The 26,279-nt window shown below is 40.5% G+C and overlaps 1 protein-coding gene across 2 annotated transcripts in view; it reads right to left on the reverse strand.

Moving 5' to 3' along the window:
• Positions 1-26,279, reverse strand: part of LOC127362872 (protein jagged-1b) — a 45,226-nt gene that overhangs the window by 10,800 nt on the left and 8,147 nt on the right. The window contains exons 3-7 of one of the 2 annotated variants that reach the window (XM_051399120.1): positions 8,560-8,614; positions 6,768-6,800; positions 4,520-4,768; positions 1,754-1,814; positions 1,062-1,192 (exon numbers count right to left, since the gene is read on the reverse strand). In XM_051399120.1, coding sequence (XP_051255080.1) covers positions 1,062-1,192; positions 1,754-1,814; positions 4,520-4,768; positions 6,768-6,800; positions 8,560-8,614 — 529 coding nt within the window. The remainder of the gene's footprint in view (positions 1-1,061; positions 1,193-1,753; positions 1,815-4,519; positions 4,769-6,767; positions 6,801-8,559; positions 8,615-26,279) is intronic. The other variant, XM_051399121.1, reaches the window with a different exon arrangement.

The following is a 26,279-nucleotide window of genomic DNA, read 5'->3' on the forward strand; positions in this document are numbered from 1 at the left end:
ACACACACCCTGCACAGAGGTTGAAGTATATCCAGGTCGGCTCAGTGTGCTGACTGTGCAGGCCAGTAGCTGCAGGGCCTGTTGTCTCCAGTGTTAAGGCTGATTAAAGCTTTGCTTTCTCTAATGATCTCCTCCATGCCCACAGTCTCTTTGTCTCACCACAGCTCTTCACAAAGCCTCTCTGAATACATAGAAACAGCTCAGGACCCCACCTAGCTCGGAGCACCCAGCCCAGCCCCGCTCACATTCACCTTACCCAAGGCTATCGCCTTTCCTCTGCACAATACAGCGTCCCGTGGGCACTCGTTTGCCTCCCGGATCCCAGCTCCCACACTGGGACAGAGTGGGAGGTAGGTAGTTATATTCTGGGATAATGTTGGAGGAACTTTGCTGCAATGTGGTGGGAAAATTAAAGAAGGTGAGGCCCTGAGGGAGCTGTGTCTTATCTCATACAGAGGATCAGTAAGCCATGCATGGGAAGGTGTGAAGAACCACGCCTGATAAACAAATAAACTCCGCACAGACAATGTTTCTCTCTCTGTCTTTCTCACACACAGACAAACCTGACCAACATACAATACACAGCAAACCTCTTTCATCTTTAGGCAGATGACGCAGTCCTCTACCTATTGACTTTTGCTGTGAAGGACCTTGTTTGTATTAAATACTGACAGTAAAATAAAAGTATGATTGAAAGATATATGATATTGTCTAAGACATCTGTGGCACAGCACACTGGGCAGTAGGTAGTGTTAATGAGTTTTTTTCACTAGTTTTGGTTTAGTTTTACATTTCTTGCTGTTTTTCATCATGTTGAATGGGTGTCTACTAACAGCAAACAGCAGTGGTTGGCAAAGAGACATCTGTAACATAAAATGTGGTTGTGTGTGGCGTGAAATGTGGCGTGAGGACCATGTGAGTCTCAAAGCCTCAATACACACGGCTACATGTTTGGGATGTTAAATTAAAAATAAGAAAGCAAACAGATTAACAAACAAATTAAAACCTGCTGCTAGTATTTACTTATATTTATTACATTCAACTTTCAATTCATATCTGACCTTTGTCACACAGAAGTCCTCCCCAGTTGACATCGCACACACACTGCCAGGGCTCGGTGCAGCTTCCATACACACAACCGGGGAAAGTCACACACTGGTCACAAAGAGGACCCTTCCAGCCATAATGACACCTAAAGAGGAATATGAGTGCATAGTTAATATCATGTTCACAGGACTGATGTCATACTGTTGGTGTTATATTAATATAACGGCTGTAGGAAGAGATGCTTTTTCTTTTTCACCGAATGTTGTGAAACTTCAGTAAAGTTATATTACTGTTGCACTAATTGTTGCTCTGCCACAGAAGAAGTTACAACAGATACAGATAGGTATTTCACAGGTTATATGTGGCTTTTAACTTCCACAGTTCTAACAGTGAAGAGAGATCAGAGCTGTAGCAATGACTGCAGCAATTTTAGAGTGGAAATGGCCCATCAGTGCAGACTCCTCCCTACTGCAGCAGGATTTAAGACCCATGGGATTCAAACCCCATTGCAGACATCTAATCCAGGCGGCGAAGGATCAAAAACAACATGATATGTGTTGAATTGAATTCTGGCACTGACTGACATTGCATCCAGCTTTGTACATTGGGACATTAATATTGATATTATTTATAATCAGGCCCTTGTGTCTGTTAAGTAAGTGTCTGCGGTGGAAATGTGTACATTTTCTTAATTATTCATACTCACTTGCACTCTCCAGGTACAGTGCAGGAGCCGTGGACCTGATGACACCCCTGCTTGCACCCCGCTGTGAACAAAACACACAAAAAGAGAGCTATTAGAGACTAAGAAACAGCAACTATTACTGAGCATTAAAACCTGAAATCTACACTTAATACATCTGGATCTCTGCCAGTTAAACAAAGATAACCCCAGATATCACCAGATAATCAAAACACACAGTTAACTGCGCAACACATAGGTGATAAAGTACAGCATCCATGGAGGTACCGTCACCTAGATCAAACCTCATAGGTTTCCTCTAACTCTGACTTCTCATTTTTCATTGTGAGATAATTTACTTGAACAGTTAATTCAAAAGTCCATTCAAAAGTTTCCAGCTGGAGAACCCAACACTGAAAACTCCCTAAACTTCAGCGTGGTCATTAACCTGCAGGGGGTAACAGAGGGACCCCTGGCAAATTTTTTTTAGACTTCCTCCTTCTCTTTAGTCCAATCAGCGACCCGCTGAGGAGGAAGTCAGATGAAGTGAGGATGTCCTTCAGGGTTCCCATGGTTTCCACTCTGGTTTCCTTCATTCACTTTTTACCATCGCAACATGATGGCAGCACTCCGAGGTCACACAGTGAGGTCGTCCAGCTGATGAGTCACAGACAGAGGGAGAATAATCCCACACATACACACTGTCCACTGAAGCCAACTCTATTACCAAAGGTGGGACCAAGCCACTGTTTTGTAAGTCACAAGTAAGTCTCAAAAGTGTTTGGAATCAAGTTTCAAGTCCTAAACAGTCATAATGCGCTCTTCACCAAACGTAATGTAAGTGTGACTGTATGCTGTCAGATTGGTTCAAACAAAGTGGATCTGGGGGATTCACTGTCGACTTGCTGGGAATGAATAACATACTTTTCGTCTTGGAGGAAAGTATCAAGAACTTTTAATACCAAAGGATCAAGTTCACGTGAAGTCTCCAGTCTTTGGTGATAAAGTCCAAGTCGAGTCCAAACCTCGGGTATTTACTGGTGAACAGGGGTAGATGTGTTTACTTATGTTTCCTTTTCCGTCTGTCTTTGGGAGAACTGTCTTGGGTTTTATGGTGCAAAAAGTTTGGATCTTTATGACGCTGATCCTGTTCAAAGGGTTGTTTGAGGGCTTCAACTTGGTTTAAGGATCAGTGTGTGTATGTGTGTGTACATCCAAAACAATACATCTGCCATTTAAAGCTGATGACACTGGTTCATGGGTCAAGTTTATTTTAACAGCCCTTAATCACAAAAACAATTTCAAAGGGCTTCAGAGACCAACATTAGAAAGGAAAACAACGACACTCTCATGGAAAAACCTTTTAAGAAACCTTGGAAGGGATCGCTACAGAGGAAACCCCCTTCCCGGGATAGTGGAAAAATAAATGGAAAGCAAAAACATTCTCTAATTTTTCTCATCATCGGCCTTGAGTCAACTTGAGGAAAATATTAGTTGAATATTTTTTACCATTTTGGAGTGAAAGCAACCAAAGTGGTGAAAGCTTCTCATATAAACGACTGAGCGGCTGAGCAACAAAAATGAAGGTTCCCAGTGTTTTTTTTACTCATTAACTACAAATCACACACACAAACACTTTAGATTGCGAAACATTTACATTTCATGATCAGGTCTCTACGAGAAGTCAACAGTTTAAATTTCTGTCTTGAGTAATAACCACATAATAGCTTTAGTTTTTGTCTCTTACACCTATTTATTTTCATTTCATTGTGTTTAATCATATTGTACATTTCTCTGTACTAATATAAATACAATATTTGTTTTTAAAACTGTTTTTATTTATTATTTATTTACTATTGAACACATATATTGATTTCAACACGGTATACAAGTAATTTAGCACTAAACTCACTTGAGTTGAGTAATCAATCACAGTAATCATTAAGTCTGAATTATTTTTTTGTCACATTATTTGTATCAGATAACTCATTAACCCTTTACATTAGCATGAAACAATAATGTAACTCTGACAATTTATAATGCAGACGTTAAAGGAACAGTTAGGACATGTATTGCGCTTTCTTGTTGTACGTTAGATGAAAAAACTGACACAACTTTCATGTCTGTACCATAAATATGAAGCTACATTCGGAAGGTGGTTAGCTTAGCATTAAGACTAAAGGCAGGAGGAAACAACTATCTCTGTCCAAAGATCTAAAGCTCAACACGTCTTGTTTTTTTCATCTGTACAAAAAATAAGCAGTGTAAAAACAACTTGTGGTTTTATAGGCGATACATTGCAGACTATTGTTTGGTAGAGAGCAGTAGCCTTACTGTGAGGTTGCCGAGCAACCAGTAAAGTGTTCGAAATAAGTGTATTTTGTTATCTTTGGCTCCGTTTCCACTCCGACAGCTGGTTCCAGCTTCATATTTACCACACAGCCGTGAAAGTGGTATTGATATCTATCTCATCTAATTCTTCACAAGAAATTTTAATTTATTTCCAAAAGTGTCAAACTATTCCTTTAACTATACCTTAGGATACGTATACATAACTGTATATTTGCAATCAGGAGTTAAGTATTTTATTGGTGTGAGTGGTAAACCTTTAGTATTTTAATAGGTAGATTAATTGTTACATGGTGTGTGTTTTTAAGTATTTTGCAGCTTTAAATGGGACTAAACCAAACAAAACTAAAGACTGGAACTCAAATTGTACATCTTCTCAATTTATAGAGGACATGAGGTGTGAGGTACTCTTACACGGCAGATTTAAGTTCCCTTTCTCACCTTCTTTGCACTCTGGTCCTGTCCAGCCCTCCATGCAGACCTTGGAGCCGCTGGGGTCACAGTTGAAGTGACCAAAGAAGTCATCGCGGGCCCTGCAGAACTTGTTGCAGAAAGGCCCGAAGTAGTTTGAATCACAGCGGAAACGCAGCCGGTACTCCAGGCTCAAAGTCCGTCCGTGGTGGCGGTACGTCTGCCACTGTTCACCAGGGTTCAACATGGAGGAGAGGAGGACTCGCTCAATCAACTGACCTGAGGGAGTAAGGAAAGGCTTTTTAGATTGAGCACAGCGGATAAAATACTGACCAGGTTGGCATTTTCAATTTTATCGGTATTATGGTCTGGCTTCTCTAAAACATCTATTTATCTGCCTATAATTACTCAGGTACATCCAGCAGCCTCATATAGTGAGGAGCAAACTGAAAAACACTTTCAGTATGAATATCGATGGAGACAAGGGCGCACTATACTGTAGGACCAGGGAAAAGGGGGTCTGGGGTCTGCAGAGAAAAGAGAAAGGGCATCCTGAACACCAGAGAGGACCAGACGAGGCCCGGGGCAGCGCCGGGGCAGTGACTGCAGCTCCTGACCCCCGGAGGGGATTTCCCAGAGGCGCTGTCATCCCCAACTCAGTTATAATCTCCTCTGACAGGGTATTAACACACACAAAGCACAGAGAATATGTGTGTGTGTGTGTGTGAGTACATCTGTGTGTCACAATGTATGTATGTGTGTATTTAAGAGATGGTGGCGAAGATAAAGGGAAAGATTGTGAGATAGTAACACAGAAAAGGAAGGCTTGTTGGAAGTAAGTCAGCGATGGAGTAAGGAAGGGTGTACAGTGTGTGTGTGAGTGTGTGTGTGTGTGTGTGTGTGTGTGTGTGTGTGCGTGTGACAGACACAGGCAAACAGAGCCAAAGAGGAAGGGAGGCAGCTATTAGCGCACACGCATTGCAAACCGCCTGATGGAGAGATGAGATCACTGTGGTTTGACACAAAGGAATGAAAACAGGGGCACATATTGGCCGGTGTGTGAGCGTGTTTGTCCGTGTTTGTGTGTGAGAATGTGTGTGATTGAGTGTGTGTGTTTAAGAGAGTAAAAGACGAGTGGGAACATTGCAGCCACTGAGCACCCTGTTAGCTCAACCCCCCTTCCTGTAGCCAAATCTGAGGGCCCCGGTTTTCCACTAATTACCGCAACTGCAGTGTATTGTGGGTTTTTCATTATTTTATGACTCGGGCATGTCTAAGGGCCAATTTCATCATCACCATTTCTCTGCCAGAGAAGTAGAACAGCAGAAGCGAGAAGAGTAGAAAAAAAATTAACCACATTATCAAGCAGCACAGCAGGGAAGGTGTATAACAGAGTCTGATTTCCTCTCTAATGACATTAGATGAGATAGCACAAGAACAAGTGAGCACAAGTAGCGAGAAAGATTGAGAGAGAGAGAGAAGCACTCGAATATTAGATGGCAGAAACAGCAGCAACAAGAAGCCTTGAGCTGCTTTTGAAATCACACTTTACAGAGAAGCAAATACAAGCAGCAGACACACAGGGATTGTGTCTGCAGGTAGCAAAAACACTTAAATCTCTTTCTGCGGCCTCTGGTGATTGTCCCCAACTGCCTGGTGCTAACTGTGAAGTGCTTGCCCTTGACAGTAGCTGAGAAAACACTGCAGGAGAGAAAACGCCTCCTTTTCACTTGCTATTCCGCATCACCTGAACCGACAAATCAATACAGCAGACCTATGGAAACCAATAGATCAGGTGGATGGTGTTTGTATCTCGACTATATTTGATCTATGTGAGTGATTCTCAGAGTAGTCTTGTTTTTGTTTTCAGTTTTGATTCTAGCGCAGATGTCCCAATGAAATAATTTTCATCTGGATAAAAGAACTAAGTCTAAACATGTGTCTTGAATTTTATAGACAAGCTGGTCTAGATTATAACGCTTCAAATATTGAATTTCACTTTCTCTCCAGCAGTGGTGGCAATTTTGTGGCTGTGAGTGCAATGTCAATACAGTTGAGACGCGGGTGAGCAGAGCAGCAAATCTGCACTTAAAATGACCCTATAAATATGTAAACAGATGGAGGAACTGCTAGCAAATGTAGTTTTTTCAAATTCCCCAAAAAATCAGCTCTACAATGGTTTTATCACGAAGGAAACAGGTTCGTAAAGCCTCGGAGATACACACAGTAAACTTAAACATTAATATAACTGTCTGTTCACAAGAAAACTCTACGGTACCTTTAAATGTTGAGATCTTGGATGGCAACTTCGCTAAAAAGAGGTCAGACAAGGAGATCATTCAGATAATCAGACAGATTTTAAACAAACCTCAACATTTGCCACATGAAATCATTTTCTCTTGCTCATTTTGACATGTTTCCTACTCAAGTATCACAAATACACACTTTATATACTTTATATACATGTTCTTGCCACTTTCCTCATATCTTTTACTAATAATTTACTCACATTAACTCTCATACTTACAGGTGTTTCTATTATTTTGTCCACCTGGTAGTAACAGAAACACCTCTCCGTATAATGAACTAAAGAAAAACACCTGCTAGCAGTTACTTTGGTGAGTAAAATGTCAGAGCCAATAAAAACTATAGAAATAAGACCAAAGTTGTAATAAACTGGAATTACAAAGGTACGGCCCCTGCACATTAACACTCTCTACATTATATTTAAACAAAACTCAGTGAAGGTGATGCTGTCAGTGCTCATCATATTTTCTCGCTATTTCCAAGGACTGTTTCAGAAAGGTACTGTCGTGCTGGGTAATCCTCTCTGATTAGCAGCAGGGCCTGATAAGTCCATTCAGACTGCTACAGGACGCCTGTGTTTGGGCTGAGCTAAGCTGCCGGCCTAGTGAACGGCTTTAGACCCAATGTAAGGGCTGTCAGGAGCTCAGGTGGAAACGGCCGATAATGCAAACAAGATGTAAGAGCAGTGCTGGAGGGCAGAGGGAAGGAGAAGGTGGAAGAGGACATGAAGGACGAACACAGGGAAGGATCTCTGGTGCAGTTTTCTCATTATCTTAGCCATCTTTTGGATACGACCGGGGATGGTGGGATGAAAGGGACGACTGTGGCATGACAGGAATGAGGAAGGCATAGGAACATCTGTCTCGATCTGTGTGTGTGTGTGTGTGTGTGTGTGTGTGTGTGTGTGTGTATGCTTTTTATAGCATGCAACTCACATTCCCTGTCATGGAGCTTTTTCTGATTATGAGGAGAAACTACAAGGAGACGAGCAGGAAATTAAAGGGTCTGGATAAAAGACCTTCTAGCCTTGTACGATCACAGACATAAAGACACGAGGGGTATTTTCACATTGTTTCACCATGTTGAACCACACATGCTCGTAAACAAGCTCTCAGGAAACGTTTGACTCGATGGAAGTGTTGCTTGTTGGAAACTAAAGTCATAGATAAGATGTACATTTCTTGGAGAGAGAAATAAAGCCCAAACACAGTAAGTAACATTACATATTTGGTCAAGTAAGTAATTAAATAAAGATCAGAATCTCAGTTTTTTACATCTATTTTACCGTACAGGCTACAAATGATTATGCTTTAGAAGTGTGCAATTTTATAAAAGCAACAACAACAACACGTGTAATTCTTAGGAACCACAGAACAGAGGAAACATAAAAAAAACAAATGCCGGGACTGCACTTTAGCTAGTTAAAGCAAGCCGAGTCAGAGTCAGAGTCAGAGCTAATTTACCAACTTTTTTACCCTTTTCCTGTAACTGAACAAAAATGTATGTTCCAACATCTAATTGAGTTTATACCACTTTAAACAGGTTGAATACAATCATAATAAAGAAAAGAATTACATTATTAACACATTCATGCCAAAAGCTATCTTAGATGCCCAACTATGTACATTTTGACATTGACAAAATTGAGTTATAACAAGAATTTGACTTTTTACATTTGTTTAGAAATGTGTAATTAAACAAAACAAAACCCTGAAATTCGCCAGGAACCACAAAACAGGTGAAAAACCAAATTGCAGCATCACCTGTTTCTGTGTCGTTGTCGTAGTCCAGAGCCTCCAACACCAGAGAGAAGGACTTCTGTGGAGGAAACAGAGAGAAAACATCTGTCAGACGCAAATATACATTTTTGAGTTTAACATCACAATAAAAAACAAAAGAGAATTCTGTTCTCCTTTACAGTCGCATCCATTGTCTCACTAGAGAAAGAGGTCTTCCAGTGCGTCTTCACCGTATCACCCCTTGTGTTTGTATATGAAGGCCAAAGAGAAGTTTTAATCCCAGAGATGGGCTATGTTCTTGACCTGCATGATCACTCAATCCTCTATATTTAGGAAGTATTCAGATTTTTTATGCTAAAAGGTGGGGACAGTCAGTCTGGAGAAAGATAGTTTACCATTGAGTCTCATTCCCAGCTCATCAAATCGCCCGTATTTGATGTCCTACATAAAAAATTATTTCTACGTAAAAGTGCAGCATAATCTAAGTACTTACGATGCAAAATTGCACCATTCAGAGTTAAAAGTGTTATATTTATCATGAACCGGAAGATAAGTACTGAATCATGAATGTATAAGCAGCATTTTAATGTCGACAGGATGTGTTGTCTTTATAAACTGTATAGTTTAATCTGCACTTATGTGTTTTACTTTATAAAGGAATCATGTTTTACATATAAAATCTTGATCTGAAAGTTAAGTAGTAACTATAGCAGTGAATTAAATGTAGTAGAAGGATAAAGCATAAAATGGAAAAATAAAAAAGTAAAGTACAGCTTCATCAAAACTGTACTTACATGCTGTACTTAAGTAAATGTACCAAGTTTAATTTTACCACTGAGTAAAGAGTGTGTGTGTGTGTGTGTGTGTGTGTGTGTGTGTGTGTGTGTGTGTGTGTGTGTGTGTGTGTGTGTGTGTGTTTCTATCCTCGCCCTAAAACTTGAAATAAAAGTACAACATCAGAAGTGATTCACTGCCCGAACACGCCAGAGCTGCAGCGTGGGTGCTGATTCAAGAAAACCTCAACCTGCAGCCATGCAGAGAGAGACGCAGAAAGACATCAGTGGGGTTAGGGAGGACGTCCAAAAAAAACCCTGTTCAATTTCACAAACACAATCTTGGACCAGGTGTGATGCTCTATCGTGCTCTTTTTACTCTCCAGCAAGTCTTGCAGATTAATCCTATATAGACAGGGCAGGTTATTGCGTGCACAGTCTATTTGACTACATCTAGATATAATTAGTATACATATATGTATATTAAAATTCATAGCCATAGGTAAAGATAAAGTCAGCCTTTATGTGGCCATCCTGCAGTACACAAGCTGGGGACTCTGGCATAAGCTGGAAACCTTCAAATGATGACTTTGAGCTTACAGAGATATCACACTCTGGAGAGATAACAGAGGACAGGTGTTTTTTCTTCTGCCTTTCTCTTTTTCTGATGCATTCGTTCATCCTATAGACCAGCAATGAATAATTCAGTCCAACGCTTTCTCCTACAACTCTCTCTCTGTCTTTTAGCTTTCTCTATCTCTTTCCATCCCTACCTCTGCAAAGCGTACCAGCGCCTGTAATGCAAATCGCTCCACCATGAGCATTGTGGGTAAGGTTTCTCCTAAAGGGCTACATGGATGTGTAGTCACGTCTTTGCAGTGAGAGTGTGCTGCCAGAGGAGGAGGAGGAGGAGGAGGAGGAGGAGAGGAAGTTGAGGGAGGCAGGAATAGATAGGAAGCAGGTGAGTGAGCACAGGAGGTGAGTGAGGTGTGAAGTGAGGGAGAAATGGATTTGGAGGGGGGGTTAAGGGCAGGAGGTCGGTGAAAAGTGGCGACACGCGAGGAGGAGAAGAGAAGATGAAGGGTTGCAGTGAAGGTGCAAAATGTTAGGGGAGTGAAAATTGGTGTGTCAGAAAACACTGAGTCAGGGATTTGCTTCAAGTGGAGGCACATCCAGTATATCTGTGCTGCAACAGACGGGATGAAAAGGTGAGCAGAGTGATTGTACAAAGGGGAAAAGGACTGAGAAAAAGCAGCCAGAAAGGGTAATTATGTGGGAGTATGTAAAGAGAAAAGGGCAAAGAAAGGGAGAGGAGAAACTGTGGCAGCTGTGGTGGAATAACGATTTGCAGAACTCCTGGAGTTTTCCAGATTTTTTAGATATGTGATGGAGAAAGAGAACAAAGAGGTCAGAGGGAGGTGAAACAAAAGGATGATGAGATAAAAGAGATTAGAGGAAGCACAAAAGTAAAGGAGAGGCGATAAGATAAGAAAAAAGAATAGTAAGGGGAAGAGGACGAACACCCACAAACACACATTACTTAGAAGTCACGGTACTAATGAGATGTGCTGGGTTGCAGAGGGCTCGCAGCCAGTTCATTAAGGCCAGCAGATAGCAGGTAGCCAACAGATGGAACAGCTGGAGTCATTAAGCTTTGGCTTACAACTCTCACCTGAAGTTATGTTTAGTATTCATGAGTTATATCTTTACACTGCGAATCCAATGTGAAACATTTAGGAGGATTGGCAGAAATGTAATAATATTTATAGATATGTTTTCATTGATGTGTAATCACCTGGAAATAAGAATTGTTCTGTTACCTCACAATGAGCCACTTCTGTCTACAGAGGGAGCAGAGTCGGCCACTGGCTCTAGATAGGACCTTTTACAGCCACCGTAGTTTCTCCTACACGCTTGGAGGTGAGGGGGGTGAAGCAAGAGAGTTGCAATCAGCAACTACACGGCTAGGTGCCACTAAATCCTACACACTGGACCTTTAAAACAGCAACAAGGACCTTTAATTTTTTTCCTAATTCTGGTAGACCCTGTGGACTAATGTTTCCACCGCCTCGTTTAATTGATTTCAGGGGGAATTCAGTTGAATCTGACCCGGTGGCAGGCATTAAGAGTATATAGAAATAATATATAGAGCCAATTTTCTCACAGATGGTCTGATGTGCTTATGCAGGTCATATAGCGGCATCGGTATTAAACTGAGACTGTTTCATAACCAGATAAAAACTTCTTGTAAAAGTGCCTCATGTATCAAAAAGTTTTTACATTTTGTGCACTGTCTCTGTTCAAATAAAATAAATAATAATAATAATAATCAGATTGTTAATACTGATGCAACAAAGTGTAAGAAGAATGTTCCTGAGTTTTTACTACTTTATATACACTTCGGTTGTTTAGTCCCTACAGTGGGTCACAAGATAAATCTGAGGGGTCGTGAGATGATTAATGGGAGAGAAAAGAAGAAAAAACAAAATTCTGCTACATAACCTTGTGTTAATGTTTCATACTTTCTTTAATCTCTGCTTTTCTTCTTTGAATACTGTATACTTTGACCTTTTTAGGCAAATAATGATTTAAATGAAACAAACAAACTTAAAGGGAAATGTCTCTTCGGTAGAACTGCTAACAACATCTGAATCATGAGGGACACAACTAAACAATGCTTCTTGTACAGAGTAACAATGCACTAGTTTAATCTTTAAATGCTCCTCCTATTTAGCATTGCACGTTAAAATACAAAAATTGATGCAACACAGAAGACAATAAAGGTGGAGTTTTCTTTAACAATATGTAATGTATTTCATAAGTTTATATTGTGTTTTGTTTAATAAGCCTGAACTGTAACTAGTAACTATAGCTGTCAGATAAACATAGTGCAGTAAAGAAGAACAATTAAAATGTGGTGGAGTGGAAGTATAAAGTTTAACAATTCACAATTGTACTTAAGTAGAGTACTTGAGTAAATCTCCTCCTGCAGCAGATTGATAAACAATAAAAAACAGATAAAAAGCTGCTTGAGTTGAAGCTATTTCAGGATCAGATCCGTTATGATAAAAACTGTCCACTACTACAAAATGCACACACAGCATTACTTCACTGTTAGCTCGCTCACAGACCTCTTAGGCTTATCATCTTTCCAATCGCCCTCCCTCTTCCCTCACCCTTCCTTCCATCCACTTTGTGCGCCTCTCCCTTTTTCTGCCCGCACCCTCTGCCAACTGTTGCGGCAGGTTAAGACCTGTGGGAAGTCCAGAGCCTTTTTTTATTTTCTCCTCGCCTCATCACCCACAAGTGCACACAGCCAGGTAAGTTATGATATTGCCATTGATACAGGAAGGGTGTATCTGCGGTAAGCCCTGTTGCTACGGTTGAGGTCCCATATGGCGGCCAGGAGGGGTCAAACTAATCTTGGTTACCAAGTTAAAATCACAACAACATCCACTGATAAGACTTGGAATATGTGGGTAAAAAGATTAAGAAAATCACCTACAATAAACCCTTCCTGACAACCTTTCCAAAACACACACACACACACACACACACACACACACACACACACACACACACACACACACACACACACACACACACACACACACACACGAACACCATAGCAATTTATTTTAATCACGTCAAGAAGACCTGTGGACATCAGAGGCCGGGCGAAGGCGAAGTGACCTCATGGTAAGAAGAAAAACAACACGCACAGAGAGGAAAATCCAACGGTAAACATCACAAAGAAGAGGCTGATAAGATCACAGTCAACGATGTGGTGATATTTTTACCTCGTTCTGACACAAACAACATCTCAGTGTTATTTGTGCCATTTGTGGAGATAATGGCCACAGTGATGACAGCGGGGAAATGACACAATGGGAATGGTGTGTGCGTGTGTGTGCGTGTGTGTGTGTGTGTGTGTGTAGCGATAATTTTGGAGATTGGCCAGGCAGAGGAACAAACAGTAAAACATATTAAAAAATGACAAGGATTATTGTGTCTTCTTTCACATCTGGAAGATAAAATCTTTCTTCCTCCTGAAAAAAATTTACGATTTGAACCTTGCGATGAAAAAAACAATGGAGGTTCTTGGGATGGATTTCATTTGGTCAAGAGCACAACACTGCAGCTTGGCCATTGGATACCAGGCTACTGAGAGGTTAATGTTCCTCTGGTTATTCCTATAGTGCCAACAACCCACAACAACCCTTTGATGGTGTGAGTTAGGAAAAACACTATAACTCTATATCTTTCTGAAACACTGCGTATAAGAAATTCTTAATTATTTGTCCCCTCTTGGAAATCCGGCAAATAGTCTCAGTTTATGAGTGAACTCCTTTGGTTAAATAATCAAACAATGCATGAGTTCTGGGGTCCCCAGGCGGCTGTGGGGCCTGAAAACAGCAGCTCAGTTGACTTACAGGGAGGGCCGGCTCTGTCAACACCAAACAATGCTTGGATTGTATTGAAATAACATTATCAAGAACATAAACTGCATGTTTAACTTCATGCATGTCTCCTATCAGTCTCTGTTGTCTGCAAATTAATGTTGAACTTCAAATTAAAACTGGAGTTTGGGTTTGACTGACATATTTGTTGATAAGCATCAACAGTTTTTAATCTCCTCTCTCTCATAAAATCTGTACATTAAATGTTGTTTTACTCTTAGTGAATCTTACAAACCTGAATCATGATAGCCTTGATGTCACTGGAGCACTCTTGTTTCTCTATTGCTCCCAAATCAATTTATACACCACAACGACATTTTTACTCCTGATAACAGGAAAAGCGCAGGTGGAACTGATAACATTACTGATGTTTCTGTTCCAGCAATTAATGCAGTGCAATGCAGACTTTTATAATCAGTTAATTAGTTACACCTGTGTTTGACAAATTAAAACATCTGCTGAGAAAAAAGTCCAGATTTTCCCTTAATGGATTGCCATTTAAGTGGCTCTGCACCCCAGTATGGGAGCCTATAGTGTTATATATTCTGTGTGTTACAGGACAACAGAAATGAAGCTACATGGGCACAGAGCTGCTTTTTACCTGAGTTTTCTGAACCCTGAAACAACTATGTGGATCATTGTGTTTGGTTAGACATGGATTCAACTCTGTGGTGCACTTTCAGCAGCATCAATACATTTAAAGATGTACTCCACACTTAAACATGTTTTTTGAGCTGTAAACTAAATGATCTGACTCTACGGTGATGAAACACATCAGTGCTGGTGTTAATATTTCAGAAAATTGACATTTTATGGGTTGAACATGGCTCTACGCGTTATCTACTGTTTTAAATCACCCTGAACCTTGCGAGGCCAATGCTGACTTAGAGTGTTTGGGACTACCGTACGTCATCCACTTATCAGAGGAGGGCGGCCCACCTTCCCCAGCCTCTGATTTGAGGTGGAATCTGTGAAACCCCGGCACTCATTTTGAAATGTATACTGATCAAGATGCATCATTCATGGGAATTTATCCTAGTTTTTTAATGCTCTACTTAGTATTTTTCTATTTTGTCGCAATGGTTCGGGACCTTAGACGGCTGTAGAAAGACCTCCCATGCAGTGACACTCCCCCCACAGACACACACAGAGGAGACATTAATGGAGAAATAAATGAGGACACTCCTTCTAGTATACTTCCTGTTTAAATGCTGCACAGTCTCTGTTTATAGTTGTAATTCTGTGTGAGACACAACATATCAGATACTCGTAATCAGATACATGTATCAGCTTTGTGCTGTCGCCAGACTCACACTGGGCAAAATTTGATATTCTCTACATTCGAGGAATGCCCAGAATCATATCTCCTCCTTTCTTCCACGTCCACTCAGCAGCAGTATGGAGTAATTTATCAGCAACCTCTGAGCCTGGTGTCTCTGTGACTTAAGGTCAATGACTGGGATACTTGTACAGAAACAACTCATTTTCAGTCAGATAGTTGCTAGTCATGAAATGTGCAGATGGTCTGAGCTTGGCATGGCCAAAGAGAACTGGGGTTTCCCAAAAAAAAAACCAAAAAAAAAACAGGACATCGTAAAAACAAGAGAATTAGTCCTGATGATGAACCGTCTCTTCCCTCAGGCTGTACGCTGTCTGGTCGTCTGGCCCAGTCCCTTCGCCTCCAGCCTCACGCCAGTCTAACAGCAGTAAAGCTCAGGATTAGAGTGAACTATGCTAATTCAAACCACTGAGCGGACATTAGTGATGGCACGCCTAAATCGATTAAATGAAGGTTTAAAAAAAGCAACCTTGTTTTCCATCCTCCAAACTCCACTGCGTCTCCTCACAGCTCCACATTTCATCACCCCCTCTCCCCAGTTTCTCGGACTGATCCCTCACTCTCCCTCCCCCCTTATCGGTGCCCCTCTTCCCCCGACACCCCCTGCCATCCCTCCATCTCTCTCTCTCTCTCTCTCTCTCTCTCTCTCTCTCTCTCAGACATGGGCAGGGTAGGATATCCCGACAAAGCCAGGCTGTACAAACACAGCTCTACGACAGGAAGAACTCCCAGCCCTGAGAGAGGAATTTCCCCTCAGAGCTCACACACTAATGCATACACACTTACACGCACGCAACCAGACATGCTGGAGTACAAACACACGCAATTCAGACACACACACAGGCATCCAGTATTACCCAGGTCGCAATCTTTATTTTTCCATATTCAGTACTTTCATTCAGCCTTGAAAATATTAGTGTATGTACTACAATGGAGAGCGTAGTAGGAAAAAAAGAGTCATTCATCATTTTAGACAGCAGGATTTGGTGCTTTAATCATTTACCAATAGCTACAATCTCTGGAGCCACGAAACCAACAAAAACACTTAATTTTTACTTTTATTTTTAAAGGTCCAGTGAATAGGATTTAGTGGCATCTAGCGGAAAAGTTGTAGATTGCAACTAAATGAACACCGCTCACATCTGTATGTGACAACCTGGGATGAATAGGAGAAACTACAGAGGCCGCAAAACTCACAAAAAAAAAAGCGAAAGTATCAGCAGCAAGTGTTTGGTTTGGTGTTTGGGCTACTGTAGAAACATGGAAGGTGACTCACGGCGTCTGTAGATATAAACGTCTCATTCTAAGGTAATGAAAACACAATAATTCCTATATTCAGGTGATAATACTAATAAAAACATACCTATAAATATATATATGTATATATATATATATTACATTTCTACCAAACGATCCTCCTGAATGTTACACATGGGACCTTCAATCATCTGATTTTAGGGATGTGCAGACTAGTGATTTGGAGGAAGACGCTGCTTTAAATTAAAAGTTTTAATTAATTTTATTAACTGATTGGTGGTAACGGGAAAAAATAAAAAGCATTCTCCTTTTTTTAAACTTGTTCGGAGGTTAAAGAAAAATTATAAATCTTTACATTTGTTTAAACAGGATTTTAATTTAACAATATATTCAATATTTTTGACTCATCTGATAATCCTTTAAGTCAGTTTTGAGGCTCCTTAGTTAATCAAACAACCACAACATCAAGAAAAGCCTGCATATAGTAATTAAACTAATGCACTAAAGCCTTTATACACACATAAAACAACAGCGCTCTCATTAAAAAGTCTTGTACGCACACACGTACAAGCAGGAGACAAATTGACTATTAAAACATTCCCTTCGGAGATGACAGATACAACTGAATTGACAGCAAATGTTTCACCCAACTTTCAATACTCATAATCCACAGCTGAACATTTGTTATTTTTATACACCTGCCAACTCTTACCCACCACATCAGAAAGCTCAAGTAATTACAGACTCGCACATGTACAAACACAAAGGAAAACTCACACAAACATGCAAACGGTTGTCATGACAGCAGCTGTGCCTGAGCCGGATTGGATGGCTGACACCTCACCTGCACTACAAATTAGTAGTGGAGGTAACCACAGTAACAATGCCATTATTATTCCAGTGGCAAAGCTTGCATCATTTTAAGTCTATACAGTAAATATGAGAGTACGTTGATGCTGGAATTATGTTGTCAGCTTTGTGTTAATTGTATTAGAGTGTAAAGAACACTGCAAAAGGTCAATAAGCTGAAAATACAATAGATTTCTGATCAATTCCTCCTCTACTGAAGAATAAAATAAAATGCTATCTGACCACTGAGGCTCCCCACAGACGCACAATCTAAGCATCCTTGTGTCAAACATGATTATTGTGTTATTTATTGATTCTTGGCTGACAATAACAAAGGGAAAAAATCAATCTCTTTTGGACCAAGGAGAGCAAGAGACATGATGTTAAGGTGGCTTATTTGTGAATTTCCAAATGTCTCTGCGGATATTATCCTATGCCGGCCATCACCCTGCCCTCAGGTGGAAAACACGCACATACACACACACACACACACACACACACACACACACACACACACACACACACACACACACACACACACACACACACACACACACACACACACACACACAGAGCACGAGATGTGGAATCAGACCCCCGGTGTGCAACGTCTACCCCACCCTGCACCCATGACCCCGTCCCTATAATTAAATGTCTCTGTACTCACATTCTCGCCGTCTCTTCTGTTTTTCTTTCATTCTGGACATAATTAGCATCAGAATTGACCTTCCTGTCTCCGCCCTCACTCACTTTCCATTTACCCAAAACCACCGCTACCACTGTGTCATCACTCCGTCTTCCTGTAAACTCTTACAGGAGACACATTATGCTCATTTTCAGGTTCATACTTGTCTGTTGTGTGTCTACTAGAATACGTTTACTGTTCAATAACACAAGAAGTTAAACAAATATTGCATCAAAAGTCCTGCATTCAAAATCTTACATAAGTAAAAGAGGTATTATCAGCAAAATGTACCTAAAGTATCAAAAGTATAAGTACTGCAGTTCAGTTAAATTCCCCCTGTGACTGACTCTTGCTTATAAATAAATAAATAACCTTAACTTAAAGTAATATATTTATTATTAATATATATATTCCCTCTGAAATGTAGTGGAGTAGAAGTAGAAAGTAGCATGTAATGGAAATACTCAGGTAAAGTACTTTCCCTGTCTCTCTCTGCGTCCTCGCTCCGTCTCTGACTGTCTGACAGTCACATTCCTGCAGGGTTAATTGGCTTAAAACAAACTATGTGGCTACTTCAAAGGCAGCGGAACAACAGAGGCCTCTTGCTCTCATCCTCCATGTCGCCCTGCCCCATCTCCATCCTGTCCTCTCGTCATCTCTCCCCTCTTTTACCTCCTGCCGCTTATGATTCTCTCAACAAGAGTGAGTAACCCGTTATGACACACACACCTCCCTGTCTTCATTCGCACCCCCACCCAAAACACCTGTGCCCCACACTGAGATCATCCACCACTAACTGCCCTAAAGCCTCCCAACGCTCACTTCCTTCTTCTTTACTCACTCTCCCCTCCGCAGCACTTACATCAACTTTACCCTTTTGCTCATTAATCTTCACTGTTTCTACCACCTTCCACCCCTCCCTCACACCCCCAACCTCCCTTCATCCCCTCCAAAAAAACCCTCCTCCTCCTCCTCCTCCTCCTCTTCTCCGACTTCCGCAGGAAATTACCTTATCTAGCCGCTGGTTGCTTCACATCCACGGCTGCACTTTTAGATAGAGACATTATGAGTGAGAAAATAGAACAAGTCTGGGAGTGGCGTGTGTCTGTACAGAATACTGTTTGTTAACTCTGTGTGTGTGTGTGTGTGTGTGTGTGTGTGTGTGTGTGTGCATGTTTGCATCACCCAACAAAAACATAATAACGAAGACAGCTGTCACGGGTCAAGGCAGGAATATTACATTTAAGGGATCTATTTGACGATAATCATATGGTTATTTTTCACTATTAGAAGCTAAATTATAATCTGTAAACATCTCCAGCTCTGGCACTAAAGTCCAAACCCTACTACAACATGTCCGCTGTATAATAGGTGGCGCATACATTTTCTTTGACCTTATTAGACACCAACAGACCCAAACTTGATGGTCTTAAATTGGTGTGGGAGAAAGATACTGAAGAATAACAATGGAAAGACGGCGTGCAGAGTTGACATGCCTCCGCAAGAGAAGTGCAAACACAGTTCATCTACTTCTGGACGTCCAACTAGAACAACCATCGACTCAAATTAAGAGAAAATGATTTATGCTGGTTGGAACAATGGTACGCTATATAACAGTAGCGTAGTTAAAGATTTATGGGAGAAATTCTGGTTACAGAAACTGTGCTGTTGACTGGCCATGCCAACAGAAATCAGTCACACCCTCATCATAGACCTTTTTCACAGCAGCCATTTTGACAGTAGGGTAAATACAGATATCACCAATTATACTAATTAAGGTTCAGTTCCATTCAGGTCAAACAGAGTCAGTGCTGCTGTTGTGCATGTTGGCTCCCTGGAAAGACTCATTAGTATCACCTGTGTTTACCCTACAAGCCTATTTCAATACAATACATAATGATTCATTAATACTGGAGCTCCCAGTCTGTTCTGTAGTAACTCACCATTACCTATAGTCCTCCATTAGGAATCATATAGGAATCATTACAGAAGTACTTACTAACGATTCAGCAATTATCACGTTGGTCCTGATTCGTTCTTTAATTATTTCTTAGTTAGGTAATCATTAGCCAATAATTAGCTACTCTATAAAGTTTGATTAGGAGTTACTCATTAACTCATTGTTTTGCGTCCGTTCTTATAAAGTGTTACATTTATTATGTATTTACTTTAGATTGTACGGTAATCTTGTTTATCTGTTCTCTGCTGTCATTTATCATTATTTGTATTATTTATATTGATCAGTGGGGCTTTAAGGGTTGGGGACGTACTGTGTGAAACTATATATCTCTGTCGAAATAGTTCTTTAAAATACGAAAAAGTAGGGATATCTTACTGGGCTTCACTGCTTTAAGAGCTGTTTTGAAACAATACTGATGGTAGTGTGTTACTGTGAAGGTAATAGAAAACAGAGACATTGATGATCACCAGGCACTCAGATTTCTGACTTTAGTTTAGTCAATGAAGGCATAAAGCTGAAATAAATCTGTTCGCATTTAAATATTTCAAGACTTTTTTTTAACCTGAGAATTCAGTTTTCTTTTAATATATAGTTTGAGTTATAGTTATTATTATTACCAATTATTTAAATGAGTGGTCATATTATAATTACAGTCATAAGATCTCCTCCCACACTGGTGTTTGTGTGATAAAACCTCTGCTCAGGACTGAGTGGGCAGCACAAACTGACAATGAAGTAGTAGCTAGAATTAGATTGTGAGTGTCTTTTTTTTTTGACAAATTATATATTATTCTGTTAGTACTTGAAGTTTTTTGACATTACCCAATTACCTGAGCAGAGGTCTAGTAAGTGAGAACTGAATCCGTGTGGGTGTGCAGTGTCTTCAAGAGTAATACAAGAGTCAATTAATGGGCTGCTAAGAGCTAGAGCTTTTGTTAGCCTGTCTCAGCCTTCCTCGTTCTTCAAGAGGTATGTAGTTAAGTGTTATGAATTACTTGATGTGTGCCTATAAAATCATAAAGTATCTGTTGACTTTTGGGACATTTATGTGCTTTTTTTTGTTTTAAACAACGATGTGTAAATTCCAAAAATGCAAAAGAAGATAAAAACATAAAATAAGTAGATAGATAGATAGATAGATAGATAGATAGATAGATAGATAGATAGATAGATAGATAGATAGATAGATAGATAGATAGATAGATAGATAGATAATTAACATACATTTAGTATTAAAATATACAATAAATTACAATAAAGAGGATTACATGGCTTTGCGGTGATCTGATGTGACAGTGACCATCAGGTAGACAGAAATTAGAGCGCATGATAAAAATGCGATAGTGAGACAGACTGGTGTAAGTTAAGTATACTGTAGGTAAGATGGATGATGTGAATCTCAGTGGTTGAAGTCACAATGAAGGAACTCGAATGTGTTTCACAATGCGATGCCTCAAAATGTTTGTGGTCGTTCCCGTGAAGCTTCTGCAACACAGGAAACCACAGAGAGGAGATTTATGACCGCTATACTGTAACTCTGTCTGCTCTGTGTAATCTACAGGGACGTGATGTGGCTGAACATCACTGGAGGGCCGTGACACGGAGAACAAAAGGTTCACAGTGAGTGATTTCGTACGAGAGAAGGCATTAGGGGGTGCGTGTGGGAGAGAGATGACGGGTAAGAGACGATGAAGAATGAGGGCGAGGAGATATGACGGGTAAGAGAAAGAGATCGATGGAAGTCAGCTGTTTGCTGTGATTACACCTGTGTTTCCATTTAAAAGATTGTATACCTGCGATCTCCATTCAATGACACACAATGACATCAAGAGACTGTCATTTCACAGTCATCATGTAAATCAAGGTTCCTTTGCCTCTTTTCTCCCCTAATAAAGAGACTCCTACTCTCAATCCAATTTGCACACAAATGAAATCATTAAAACACGCTTCCCCTGAGACGTTTACCCTGGAGTTATTAACTTATCTCTATAAAACACAAGCTCCAGATCCTGATGGGATTAACCTTCTTTGTGTTTTGTGTGTGTTTTTGGGTGTGTCCACAGGAAGAAAAGGTTATAAGGAGAAAAGTGTGTGTGTGTGTGTGTGTGTGTGTGTGTGTGTGTGTGTGTGTGTGTGTGTGTGTGTGTGTGTGTGTGTGTGTGTGTGTGTCTCTCTATCCACAGGCCTGCAGGTTTATATGTACAAACAATGTGCACAACAGTATCAGCGTACATGCAGGTATGCAAGGCTGCCCGGAGAGTCAATTAGGGGACAAAAGAGAGGAGAGCACAAACGATGGGAGGAGAAAGAGTGAAAGAAAAACTCTGGAGAGAAAGAAAGCTCCAACTATTCTCCTCTCCATTCGTTTCCCTTCACTGACTTCCCCCTGTTTCGGCTCCCACACAGCAGGAATGCACAGGTTACAATGATGTGTGTGTGTGTGTGTGTGTGTGTGTGTGTGTGCCGATGATGCTATAGAGAGTCTCTTCTGATCAGTAACTAAATACATTAACTTCACTTGAGTATACATTTTATGCTACATTATATATAATATTGTACTGTACAACATCTATCTCACAGCTATAGTTAAACATTATGGAAATTAAGTGTATTTTCTTTTCTTTTTGAGTGTTATAGAAAAGACTTTCTGTCCAGTAATTATGAAGCTGGAGCCAGCAGCTTAGCTTAGGTTAGCCTAGCTTAGCGTAAAGACTGGAAACTTGGAAAACATGTATTCCTTTCTACCCCATAAATCATCTCACGAGCCCTCAGAGGTCGGAAACAATTACTGAACCATATAAAGTAATTAAAAATGGCTCTGCCTCAACCACCTACAGCAGTAAAATCCAGTGTGCACTGATGCATCATCAGTATTAATAATCTCATATATATATATATATATATATATATACATAATAACATATCAGTCACAGGGGCATTTGTTTTTACATTTGATTTCATAAAGAAATACAAAGACAGTAGAATAACAGTAGAGCAGACAGAGACTGACGGGAAGAGTCGGCCCACACCTGAACATATTTGCATGACGGCCTTCACTTTGCATGTTGAACAAAAAATAATTTTACTGAGGAGGAAGCGCTTTCTTTGTCAGCTAAATTCAAGCTTGGATGGCTTCAACCGAATAACAAAAAAACCCCATATTTTCCCATTTATTCATCCTGGTGTCAAGTCGCGCACTTTGGTATGTGCAGAGGTTTTCAGTTATCTTCCTGTTGCACATCTGCCGCCGCCACAACAGAGCAAAAAGGAAAGGAATGTCAGATGTTTCGCTCAAAGCATTAAAAAAACGACACTTGAGAAACTCAACAACAATGTGTCTTTTCATAAACATTCTCAATGATCAACAATGATTACTCTGGATAGTCTATAGTCCTCGCTGTGAACAATTAGACTATCCTGGGTTTCTTTGGTAAAACATTAAAGTAGTTCCAGTGGAAACTGTCCATGTCATCTAGAAAGAAGTGAATACACTATCGTTGAGTTAAATATTATGAATTGCAGTTCTTTAAAATCTTATTTGATTTCAATCACACAGTTGTCGGTTCGGTTTTTAATTCAGCGAATCGCTTCACTGTGTGGTAAAACTCACGCTCCATCCATTTGTTCTGTACAGTTTACTATTGGGTTTTCAGTTTTAAAGAGGAAGTAGAGGAACTTTTCAACTAGCTAGCGCAGTCTGCTTATCGTTATCAACTTCTTAAACTCCACAGAGTCCGCCCTGTTGGACCGCCATGTTTCTGCAGTAGCCCAGAATGGACAAACACTGGCTGTATATAGAGTTATTTGAGTTTCGCAGCCATTGTTTGTCCTACACACTTCACAGCCTGTTCTTATTCCCAGGTCATAAAATACAGATGCGAGCAATGTTCAGTTAGTTGCAATCTGCGACCTCACCGCTAGATGTCACTAAATCCTACACAGCGTCCTTTATGAGGCACCTGCACATTTGAATATTTCCATTTTATACTTTTTTTTATACCTCCATTAAATTAAATCAAGTGAAATATTGTATCATACTTTTTACTATATATTATTTCAGATTATATGATATATTGTTACAGATCAAACTATCAAAAGCATATAAAGCATATAGCTCCACATCTGCCAGCTACATCAGGAGCAACATCAGCATTGATTGTGTCGTGTTTGTGTCCACCGGATGAATGTGAGTCCGATATTCACTCTCTCTTATCTAGTTTTTGATCTCTATCAACTCCTAAAGGAAATATCAGGCTGCTAAATGCTCCACTGTGTTCACCAGCTTGATGTTAACTGTCTGTGTGCCGACCAGGTTGTGTAAAACAGCTGCTTGTATCTGCTAAAAAACAAAACAAAAAATGCCAATGAGAGCGGTGAGAGTGAACCACAACAGTAAAGTTGCAGGCCGCAAAACCAAAACAGTGTAGCTGAAAGATCCTAAAACGTTTCGTAGAGCTGAGGGGAAACTACAAAAGCACTACAGAGCATTTTTATCATACTTTTAGTACTTTTACCAAAACAAAAGATCTGAGTATGTTTGCAGTAACTATTGTTACTATTGTATATGATGTGACAGAATAATATAGCACTAACACTAACATTTTAAAAGAACAATGTCAGTATTTTGACTCACACTCCTCCTCTCTTCACTTATAGACACCAAACATCAGAACAAACTGAGATATATTGACTGTATCTGCCCTGAATGTGCTGCATGAGCAGAAGAGCTTTGCATTAGCATAATAGCCTAAAATCTATGCAAATGCACAAGATATATTTGCCTGGAATGACAAGAGGCAAGAGGATCAAAGTTGGTGTGCAATAAAAACTCAAACAGACACATTAGTGCACACACTCTCAGCCCAATGTGACTCGTTCCCAGGAACAGTCATCTATGGCCTCTGGCAGTGAACCTCAGCATGAATGAGTTTTAACACTTGACATGAGGATTATAAATGGTGAGGACTCCATTCACTTCATGTTCAGAATTTCTATACCACCTATCATATTGTCATTTGTCACAGGTCGTTTTAACAAAGGAGCTGGCTTTAACCAGACCTTGAAGAACTAGTTCTGAGCGACAAAAGGTCAGGAAACATCGAGATTCAGTTCCCACAATGTCTGGTAAGCGGTGGTCTTACACTGAATCTACACAAGTAGAGGAGTAAGCACGTCCTCTGGAGCTTTGTCTCTGCACTATCACCACCTGGTCATTAGTTCTGTGCTGTGTACCTGCCAACTTGCCTCCTCTTTAGCCTTTTCATTCATCCTCCTGATTCATTCACTGACTTGTTCCCATTCCTGTCAGATAAACAGATTCATCACCAACAAACTGAGCGCTCTCTCCCTTGGCAGTTTGCTCTGTTTCCCTTCGACATCCAAACAGATTGAACAGTGAAACCACCAGCAGGGAGACGGCTTGAAGAAATGACCTCGCAGTTATGAAGTCTTTGAACTTTTCCCGTCTCTGCCGAGGCGCCGCAGCTAAAACATCCCAGACCGCTGAGTGTCTGTGATTCTAACACTGGGGTCAAAATGGAGCCACGTCCCTCAGTTTATCTGTGAGATTGCTGATGTCCAGGAGGCAAAACTAAATCTGGATTTCACATCTGAAACCAGACAAGGAAAATAGCTGAGACATGGTGTCACAACCTGCTGCCATTCTAGTTTTCACTTGAAAAAAGGATTCAGGATGATTTATCTGCACAATTCTGTGTCGCTTAAACGATCATCCAGCACATGAAAAACATAAAGTCCCATGACAAATAAAAATGACGCTCTGGAAAATACTCTAGCCAAGAGGTGGTTAGCTTAGCTTAGCATAAAGACTGGGAGCAGGGGGAAACAGTTAGCCATCCTCTTTTAAAAGTTCTGTCTGTGTATATTAGTGGTCATCGACAGCTATCCTTTGCTCCTCCAGTCTTTACGGTAACCCTCCTTGCTTTCGACAACGTACTGGATCTTTAGTTTCAATCAATTAATGTCAGTAATAGTTGAGACTTGTTTTACAATAACTGACTACTAAAAGAGACATCAGCACACAGCACAGACTTACAGCAGCCTAACAGGGATAAAAACCTCCAGGCAATCATGATAACATACATAAAACAAACACAACGCAATGAATTACAACTATGCTCACATTCATAAGCAAATACAGACAAATATGACAGCAACTATAGACACACACATGTGACTGCACACAGTTCCCAGAAGGGATTAGTGGGAGAACGAGAGAAGGAAAGACTGAACAAGTGAGGGAGAGCAGGGGATAGAAAGAGCTCACCTTTCCTCATAATGCCTATGCTCACCTGTTCATCCCCTCACCTGGGGCAGGGGGATCACTCTCTCTCCCTCCCTCCCTCCCTCCCTCCCTCCCTCCCTCCCACCTCCTCCACCCTCCACCTCCCAGAGATGGCCA

Source organism: Dicentrarchus labrax, unplaced genomic scaffold, assembly GCF_905237075.1.
Source record: "Dicentrarchus labrax unplaced genomic scaffold, dlabrax2021, whole genome shotgun sequence".
NCBI classification, from domain to species: domain Eukaryota; kingdom Metazoa; phylum Chordata; class Actinopteri; family Moronidae; genus Dicentrarchus; species Dicentrarchus labrax.